Source organism: Engraulis encrasicolus, chromosome 10 (assembly GCF_034702125.1).
Source record: "Engraulis encrasicolus isolate BLACKSEA-1 chromosome 10, IST_EnEncr_1.0, whole genome shotgun sequence".
Lineage (NCBI taxonomy): Eukaryota > Metazoa > Chordata > Actinopteri > Clupeiformes > Engraulidae > Engraulis > Engraulis encrasicolus.
The window spans coordinates 23,666,387-23,676,386 of record NC_085866.1 but is presented as its reverse complement, the minus strand read 5'-3'; the positions used below and the strand labels follow the sequence as shown (position 1 = coordinate 23,676,386).

Sequence of the window (10,000 nt, the reverse complement as noted above, 5' to 3'; positions counted from 1 at the left end):
ATGTTTACGTCGGATATAGACTGATGATGTGTTGCAGGAACAGGAACATTGAAGCTGAACTACAATTTCCTTTAGTCGTTAGCAGGGAGTGCTGAGATCGCTTGAACGTGCCCATACGAAGGGGGCCTATTTAGGAAGTACTTGCACAAGTCGAACGGCATAACGGAGTTGATTTATGCAGCACCGTATACTGATGTTTCCTCGTCATGACATTGAACATGTGCCATTTTAGTCACGCTCATTCTGCTTCAGTGTTAGCAATGAAGTATGTTTTAACATACCTAGCAGCTGAGCTGGGTAACTGGCGGTGGGCCACACAAACAGGTTTGTTGTCCTGGGAGGAGGAGAGGAGAGGGCCTCAGAATTGAGTCCTCATTTTATGTCATGTATTGGGTGGTGGGAGGCCCTTTCTGATGACTGATGTCCTGGGCCCGGTCCAAGCTGTCTGCGGCCAGGGTTGCCAGATAAGGCTGATGATTTCCAGCCCAAACATTGCACAAAACCAGCCTGGAAGCACTAAATCCCAACCAATGCTATTGATTTCTAAGGCCAAAAATGGGTCCAAAATCCATTTTTACCCGCAGACGGCCATCCTAAGCAGCCCAATTGGGCGGTAAACCGCTCAATCTGGCAACACTGTCTGCGGTCCTGCATAGCAGCATGGCAAGAGTTGGCTGGGTGGCCCATTTCCCAATGCTATAGCATGAAAGCAAATCCCCTACCAAATGGATACCCCAGCTGAGTTTCCCACATAGCGGAGAGCTATATAGTAAGGTCCACACAATAAAATGCCCACTTGGCTCTCTGTCACAATGGGACGGAAGCCGGAAAGTGACATGGTGCAGACTGTTTGTGTGTGTGTAAGTGTGTGTGCGCATGTGTGTGTGTGTGTGTGTGTGTGTGTGTGTGTGTGTGTGTGTGTGTGTGTGTGTGTGTGTGTGTGTGTGTGCATGTGTGTGTGCTTGCGTACGTGTGTGTGTGTGTGTGTGTGTGTGTGTGTGTGTGTGTGTGTGTGTGTGTGTGTGTGTGTGTGTGTGTGTGTGTGTGTGTGTGTGTGTGTGTGTGTGTGTGTGTGTGTGTGTGTGTGTGCGTGTGTGTGTGTGTGTGTGTGTGTGTGTGTGTGTGTGTGTGTGTGTGTGTGTGTGTGTGTGTGTGCGTGTGTGTGTGTGTGTGTGTGTGTGTGTGTGTGTGTGCATGTATAAAATAGCATGGCTCGCATGGCTTGCCAGCTTGGAGTGCACACAGCATGGTGGTCCCGGTCCGGAACACACATGACACATGGTACCCCGTGCAGTATTTGTTATTGTAACAGAACAGAGTGAGCGCCTGAGGACAATAAGGTTTTTCACACGACACACACACAAACATCCTTGCCTTTCTGTTTCTTGACTGTTTCTGTAACTAGGGAAACCATGGCTCCACTGACCACACTTTTCTTTTTTTTTTAAACCTTTCTTGGGAAAACCTTTTTTTCACACCAAAGAAGAAAAGCAGACCTTTTGTGTCGGCAAGGAAAAGAAAACAAGTGTAGGTTCCACAAAAATCTATATTAGATGACATTTCAGAAAGACACCCTCCCCCCACCCCAGCCCACCCCAAAGAACACAGTATTTAACAGCTGGCCGTTGCATGTAACCACCCTCAGTAGAATAGCAGTGTGTTAAAGGTGGTGTTTTACTGCACCGAATGACCAGCAAAAATGGTAGCCATTGGACTCGCTAAGACACTGCTTACACGAATATGAATGGTTTTGGCCTCACATCTACACGTAAGTAGAGTTCTAGAAGTCTTTCAAAACAATGGTGTTATACGCAAATGGGTAAAATAAATATATGCACTTAAAAACATCCATGTATGTGTAAACGGCATCTTAAAGGCATTTTGTACAGACTTGTCCTATACCAGCCGTTTTGTTCAGCCCAACCTGAAAAGACTGATGGCGTGCAAACATTGTTAGTCACACACTTTCTCGACTGCAGGCCTTATGAGCTACACATTGATTTTACCATCAGACTTAGACATACTGATCAGGCAAACTACGTCATCCATGAAACATGACCAACATGAAATACAACCACGACCACCAAGCTATTACCAGCATGTTCGTCATGTCAACACATTCTCCCACCCTACTCAGATGTAGGCACTAGATTGAGTATGCTACAAATTCAGTTCTGTATTGGGTATGGATATCTACTACAATCCCTCCAGCTACCACTATGTCAACCATTTCAGCCAAACTTTATGAACGGACTTCTTGAATTCCTGACGCATTCAACTGAACAGGTTAGACTTCAAACTGATTCAGCCATTTGACTGAGGCATCCTGCACAGTCAAATACTATGCCATCATCTTACATTGCATTTGGCAGACGCTTTTTAACCAAAGTGACTTCCAACCGAGGACATAATCATAGCCAACATCAATAGCAGATACGAAGTGCACAGGAATATACAGAACAACAAGTGCAGCAAAGTAGGAATCGTTTTTTTTTTTTTTTTTTAGGTCATCATCCATGTAACTCGACCACCCTGAGCTAGGCTAGCTCTCCACAAGCAACATGCTAGCCAGACAAGACGACAGTATGCGTTTGGAGTGCGCGAACATCCACATAAACACGTGCCGGATTACACAAGATCAAAGAAAAGAAAGAAAGAAGATCTGTACACTGTTGCTGCTCCCAGTTTATTACGGTATACTCAACGTTTCGACTAGTATGGTCTTCGTTAGGTGTAGGTCATACACCTGACCAAGACCATACTGGTCGAAACATTTAACTGGGAATAAACTGGGAGCAGCAACAGTGTGCAGATCTTCTTTTTTTCTTATTAGCCAGACAAGACGACCCACATTCTGCTCCCCTAAAGCAGTGGTGGTGGGCCCCATCATCATGGCGTCACATTGCAAACTCCCGAGGGCTTCAGGATTGCAACCACAGCCTTGACCTGGCTCAGGACAAAATCATTTCAAAGGGACCCCCTTTCAATATATACAGCACGATGCAATGGAGAGCCAATTCTACCCACGCCCACTATCTCCTTAGGCCCGGGACAACTCACCCCGTCGTCTTCCCTGACGGCAAGATCTGGATCTCATTTGAGAGGTTTCGACCAGCTGTCACCCTCACTCTCCAACATTTCTTCCCCCCACCCCCACCGCCACCGCCACCACCACCCCCATCTTTCCCTCTCTCTCTAATGCATGGCTTAAAAAGGGAAAACAACATGGTCATGACAGACAGCCATATGCTGCTATGACCCCACACATGCTCCTCGCTCCCACTCTGACAGATCATGTCTCACTCTCTGCACCTCAAAGTGGATGCTGAAGCGCTGCAAGGGCTGGACTGGACTGGGCATGTCGTGGGAGGCAGCTGAGAGAGAGGCCCACAAAGATTTCCTCGGCTTGTTTTTCCAAATATAGTTTCTTTAATGGCTTCCAAGTTGGAAAATCTGTATATTTAAATGTCTGCTTGCAAATGGGAACTAATGTGTGTGTGTTGTGTTTTTGCAGTTGAGCATAAGGTGTAGTAGTTTCATATTTAGTAGACTTTGCATGTTTTTCCGTGCTTTTCAATTCAGCATAGAAATCTAACGTCGTGTTTTACAACCATCTGATAATCCTAATGTCTCTAAACATCTACTGTGGAATCACATAGAGTTCTGCATGTTCATATTCAAAGTCCCGTAGACAACACACAGACAACAGTATTCAATAAATGGAGAGTTGTAGCATTGTATATAGTAGCCTCTAGTGTACTGGATACAGTATATCACGAAAGTGAATACACCCCTCACAGTTTTGCAGATTTTTGAGTATATCTTTTCATAGGAAAGCATTACAGAAATTTCACTTTGACACAATGATTAGTGACCTTTTAACAACATATTTAACCGCTTAAATTTCTTGTTCACTCAGAAGGAAAAAAAATACAGCCATTAATGTTTGAACATGTACTCACAAAAGTGAGTACACCCCAGATTAAAATCCGGTAGAGAAGGGGCTGTGTTGGCTCGAATCGTCTCGAATTGAAACAAAATGAAAAGGGATGAAAAGGGAGGTCATCAGTGTGCGTTTCAACCTTTCTTTGCATTGAACTTTTACATTTTGAGTCTGCATCTGGCTTAAATAGATTGGTGTGCGATTTGAATGCAATCCTATGGAGAATATCAAGATCTGCTTCAGTAGTCACAGTGCATGTTGACATGCATGTTTCTTTTAGGTGTATTTCAGATTGCCAATGTTGACAGCATTCATGCATCCCCAAACCATGTCAGTCCCACTACCATGCTTGGCTATGGAGAGGATACACCTTTTTTTGTAAAACTCACTTGTTTACCACCACACATGCTTGACACCATCTAAAGTATATTTGTTTATCTTGGTCTCTTCAGATCACACGACATGGTTCCAGTGATCCATATCCTTGGTCTGTTCATCTCTCTTGAGACCAAGATAAACAAATTTGCTTTAGATGGTGTCAAGCATGTGTGGTGGTAAACAAGTGAGTTTTACAAAAAAGGTGTATCCTCTCCATAGCCAAGCATGGTAGTGGGACTGACATGGTTTGGGGATGCATGAATGCTGTCAACATTGGCAATCTGAAATACACCTAAAAGAAACATGCATGTCATCATGCACTGTGACTACTGAAGCAGATCCTGATATTCTCCATAGGATTGCATTCAAATCTCACACCAATCTATTTAAGCCAGATGCAGACTCAAAATGTAAAAGTTCAATACAAAGAAAGGTTGAAACGCACACTGATGACCTCACTTTTCATCCCTTTTCATTTCTTTTCAATTCGAGACGATTCGAGCCAACACAGCCCCTTCTCTACCAGATTTTAATCTGGGGTGTACTCACTTTTGTGAGTACATGCTCAAACATTAATGGCTGTATTTAGTTTTTTTCTGAGTGAACAAGAAATTTAAGCGGTTAAATATGTTGTTAAAAGGTCACTAATCATTGTGTCAAAGTGAAATTTCTGTAATGCTTTCCTATGAAAAGATATGCTCAAAAATCTGCAAAACTGTGAGGGGTGTATTCACTTTCGTGATACACTGGATACGTGACATGCTTTCTGGACTGCACCTTAGGGCTAAAATGCAGTCACCTCCACTCACATTCAGGTCATGATTTAAATGTTTGGGTCATTTCACGTGAAATCAGACACTTTGGAACCCGACCGACACAGATTTCAATCATACTTGCTGTGCCTGTTTATTAGTAAGGTAGCACCCCAGAACTGCATTTGTGTGAATCGGACAACAATATTAAAGGAGAAACAGAGTTTACATACTGTATGAGGGTAGGACACCATACATTCAGCCTTGATTATATCAGTCTTACACTGACTGATATAATCAATGCTGAATGTATAGTGTCCTACCCTCATATGTAAACCTTTCCTAGTCTGCTTCTCCCTTAATATTGGTGTCAGATTCACACAAATGTAGTTCTGGGGTGCTACCATGCTACTAAACAGGCACAGCAAGTATGATTGAAATCTGTGTCGGTCGGGTCCCAAAGTGTCTGATTTCACATGAAATGACCCGTTTACACTTTTTATGACAGACAGTATACTATACGAGTTTGCTTCTTTTGGTTGGTGTACTCTATACAATTACAATGTGTTTTTGTCTTTCCATTATGTCTACTACATGATGGTGATGTTCTTCTTCCTACTTTCCAATGGAGGTATCACACCTTTTGGACTTGGTACCTGGTGGGTGCATAGGCTCCTATGTTAAGTAGGAGCGAGCACTCTTACACCTTTATGCCAATGCAACAGTGTATTTCTATTGCATATTATGACAAAAATAAAACAAAAGAGAGCTACACAACTGAAATGTGCAAACGTTTCAGTCACAGTAAGACCATGCTTCATGTTCCATGTAGTTCCATGAAGTTCCCTTGAGCAAGCCACCTAACCCCACATTGCTCCAGGGACTGTAGAGTGTCTGCTAAGTGTTGCTTGATGAAATAATGTAATGTTGTTCTCCTCACCTGTGCTGAAGAGGGGGTGTCCCGTGACGGCTGTGACGTTCCTACTGATGGCCACCATACACGCCGCCGTTAGCTCGCTAGCGCCCCCTTCTGCCTTGGCCCCTGCTCCCTCCGCGAGCACACAGGCAGAGCCCTCGGCAGGGCCCCCACCCCCACCAGACTTCAGTGTGACGGCCTGGCAGGGGCCCTTGAGCTGGGCTCCAGCCTGCCCGGGCCCCAGGGCGAGGAGAGGGGCCACCGAGGCTGCCTGCTTCAGGCCCAGGACCTGGGCTTGGGCCTGGGCTTGGGCCTGCACTTGCACTGCGACCTGGGAGGAAGCTATGGAGGGGGCCACCATGGAGGTCTCTACGGCCTGTTTTTGTTGTTGTTGTTGTTGAGTACACAGAGTCAGGTTGGTGACCTGGGTGGGAGAAAGGGGTTGGCATATGCAGACACATGAGTAAACATACACAATGTACGCACGCGCGCACACGCACACACACAACACACACACACACACACACACACACAGGAAAGCATGTGCGCCCACGCATGCACGCACACAGGCACGCGCGCGAGCACACACACACACACACACACACACACACACACAAAAGCAGGTGCGCACACGCACACACACACACACACACACACACACACACACACACACACACACACACACACACACACACACACACACACACACACACACACACACACACACACGTCTGTGTGTGTGTGTGTGTGCGCGCGCATGTGTGTGTGCGTGTGTGTGTGTGTGTGCGTCAGATCCTACCTGTGTATTGGCGGGTTGCTGGTTGGTGGTGTGTGTGTTCCCCTCTGGAGTGGCCTGCAGTGCGGTGACGGTGGCCGTGGGGGTCAGGATAAGCTGAGGGGACAGGGGCACAGCACGGCCCAGACTTCTGGCCACCTGCACAAGGTTAGTCTGCTGGGCCTGCAAACAAAACATTTGGTATTAGTATCAAATACCATATACGCAGTTAGTCCCTAAGCCTGAAACAAAGCATACACAAATATTTGTATTTGTTTAGTCTGTTTTCAAATCGTATTGTGACTTGTCATATTATTCTATCAAATATTGCATTGCTATGTCAGCTCAGCGGAGCCTGAAAACCAACACATAAAAACGCTTTTGTCTGCTGGGCATGCAAACAATTTCTTTCAAGTCATATTATCATCTTATTCTACCAAATATCGTATTATTAGTCAGGGGTCGGTACGGCCCAGAGTTCTGGCCACCTGGACAAGGTTAGTCTGCTGGGCCTGCAAACAAAAGATGTTTCTTCTTTTTTTCATATTATCAGTTTATTTTACCAATTATTGTATTGTAGCTCATCTGAGCCTGAAAACCAATTACTTATGTCTGCTGGGCCTGCAAACATCAAACAGAAAGATGTCTTATGTTTCATCTTTTTCAAGTCATATTTCGTTATGTTACATCTTTCGTTGTGTTTCATATTTCGTATTATTACTCAGCTCATCTGACCCTGAAAACCAGGTTAGTTTGCTGGGCCTGCCAACAGAAGATTTGTATTTGCTTTGCCTTTTTGAAGTGGTGTTATGAGTGGTGTTATTACATAGTTAGTCCCTAAGCCTGAAAAACCAGACCATACACAGAACTTTTTTTTTTTTTTGGCTTTGTTTTTCCTCCAACTGATCGCCTCAAATATGCTATTGCACAATATTAGTCCGACAGGCCTGGAAATAACCCAAAACATCAAAAGCTTTTTATTTCGGCTGTTTTTTTCCTCTTCAATGAAACACCACAGATATGGCACCCGCACCTGCCAACTCATGTGATGTTAAATCTTGGAGAATTAAATCTTCAAAGACTGACTGGAGTAGAGTGAGTAGGATAAACAACTTCACTGTTATTTTGGAGAAATTTTGAAAAGAAGTGAATAACTGGTAGAAGTAGCTACTGAAAGCAACTGGGCTTCTTTTTTTGAAGATTGAAGATGATTTTGAGATTGAAGATGTTTGACTTTTTATCCAAAGGGCTTCTTCAGGTGTGTAATAAATGTATGGCAATTAGTAAAATTCTGCGGTAGAATGTGAATAAATGTCCCGTCCGAAGCCTCATACAGTATCAGTAGCGCTGAGCTATTGGACGGTATCGTGCTTCTTTTTTTCCCCCTTTTTTTTAAACACATAGACGTTTAACAGACTTCTTTGAATGTTAAAGATTTTTGTCACCATCTCACACTGTCCTATCAAATGAAGGTATAAAAAGACCCTAAGACCCTATGCCCCTATTTTATTTGAAAAAAAAAACCTTTTAGAGCCTCAACTGTCTCTTCTCCCAAGAAGCTTGCACAGAGATAAGATGACAACAGCACATCGCCTGGAGAAACCTGTAGGATACAATACAGACCTTTGCCATCATCACCATTGTTTCCTAAAATGATCACCATTGTTTCCTAAATCAGGCACTGTGGGTGGGTCCCTTCAGGGCTGCTGATACCTTTGGCTGCTGATACCCCCCCCCCTCCCCCAAATACATGCAGTACAATGTAATGAGAACCCAATTCTGGGCCCCCTCTCTCCCTGGGCCCAGGACAAAGTCATCTGAAAGCCCCCCCCCCCGCCCCCCGCCCCCCCCCCCCCCCCCCCCCCCTCAATACATACAATTTAATGAGAACCCAATTCTGGGCACTCCCACTCCCTTGACCCGGGACACCCCTGTCTGCTTCCCCGGTGCCTGAAATACCCGGCAGGGCAGCTGGACGGTTAACAGAGGCCACAAGAAAGTGAGCCGTCTTATGGGTTGGAAAAAGTGACATTTGGACAGCTGAGCAGAGGGAGGGGAGCGAGGAGCACGTCCAGATTTCCACCGTTAAAAAGCCGCGGCCGTGTTATTTCTATTCCTGTGGCCGGAGCACGAGAACAGAAAATACTCTATTTCTGGTGGTCGCTTGGTTTTAAAGGTGAACTGAGTAATATTTTTAGAAGTTTCTTTCCGGGATTCATGCTGCCCATTCACAAATGCTTACCACCACCATCAATTTCTAAGTATTCATTATGATTGGGAGATTTGCTCTTTTCATACATGAAAAAGGGGGATCTTCTCCATGTCCACTATCACACGCACGCACGGACGCACGGACGCACACATGCACGCACGCACGCACGCACATTAAGCCGAGATTTGGGCTTGTGGATCAAGTACAATTATCCCCTTGGATGCGATCCTAGACCAACCCTGGTAGCAAAAAAATATTTTCTGCTGCAAGGAGTATAATATAGTTTACTACTAGGCTGGAGATCCGCAGCAAAAGGCTCACCGACCCATTCCAGTGAAATATGCCTGAGGCGACAGGCTCTCTTTGCAGACATTCCTAAATCTTTGCTAATGGCATGCATGAGACTACCCTTCTCACTCAGTAACCCCCATCCCCGAACCCCAAAACACACATAGGTATGCACGCACGCACGCACGCAGGCAGGCAGGCAGGCAGGCAGGCAGGCAGGCAGGCAGGCAGGCAGGCAGGCAGGCAGGCAGGCAGGCAGGCAGGCACACACACACACACACACACATGCACGTACGCACTCACACACCAAAAAAGCCACCCAAGTATTATATAACCCATGCATTTTTTTTCTAAACTGTAGGCCTATCATTTCTCCTGTTCTTCAGACACACTAGCAACATAAAAAGGAACATCAATGGGCTAGTTAGTTTAGGAAGTCTTGTCAGGAATTGAAGGTGGCTTGATAAGGGTCACCCCTTGTTGGTGACACTTCCTTCCTAAAGCAGGTCTGGGGACTTACACAATGACTTGTATTTATTACACAATGACTTGTATTTATTTTGATGGAGTGGAGAGGGGATGCTAAGAGCCTATGGGGGAAGTGCTGTGGTTTGACCCGCAGTGACCCTCTGTCAGTCTGTCTGGTTTTTTTTTCGGTCTGTGCGCGTGCGTGCGTGCATGAGTGTGGGTACGCGTATGCATGCGTGCGTAGTCTGCGTACACATCCACTTCCTCA

General features: G+C 45.3%; 1 protein-coding gene across 1 annotated transcript in view; it reads right to left on the bottom strand.

Annotated features, from left to right (window-relative positions):
- phc2a (polyhomeotic homolog 2a (Drosophila)) overlaps window positions 1-10,000 on the bottom strand; it is a 109,440-nt gene that overhangs the window by 43,525 nt on the left and 55,915 nt on the right. Inside the window, exons 5-6 of the mRNA XM_063208409.1 lie at window positions 6,789-6,947; window positions 6,014-6,413 (exon numbers count right to left, since the gene is read on the bottom strand). Coding sequence (XP_063064479.1) covers window positions 6,014-6,413; window positions 6,789-6,947 — 559 coding nt within the window. The remainder of the gene's footprint in view (window positions 1-6,013; window positions 6,414-6,788; window positions 6,948-10,000) is intronic.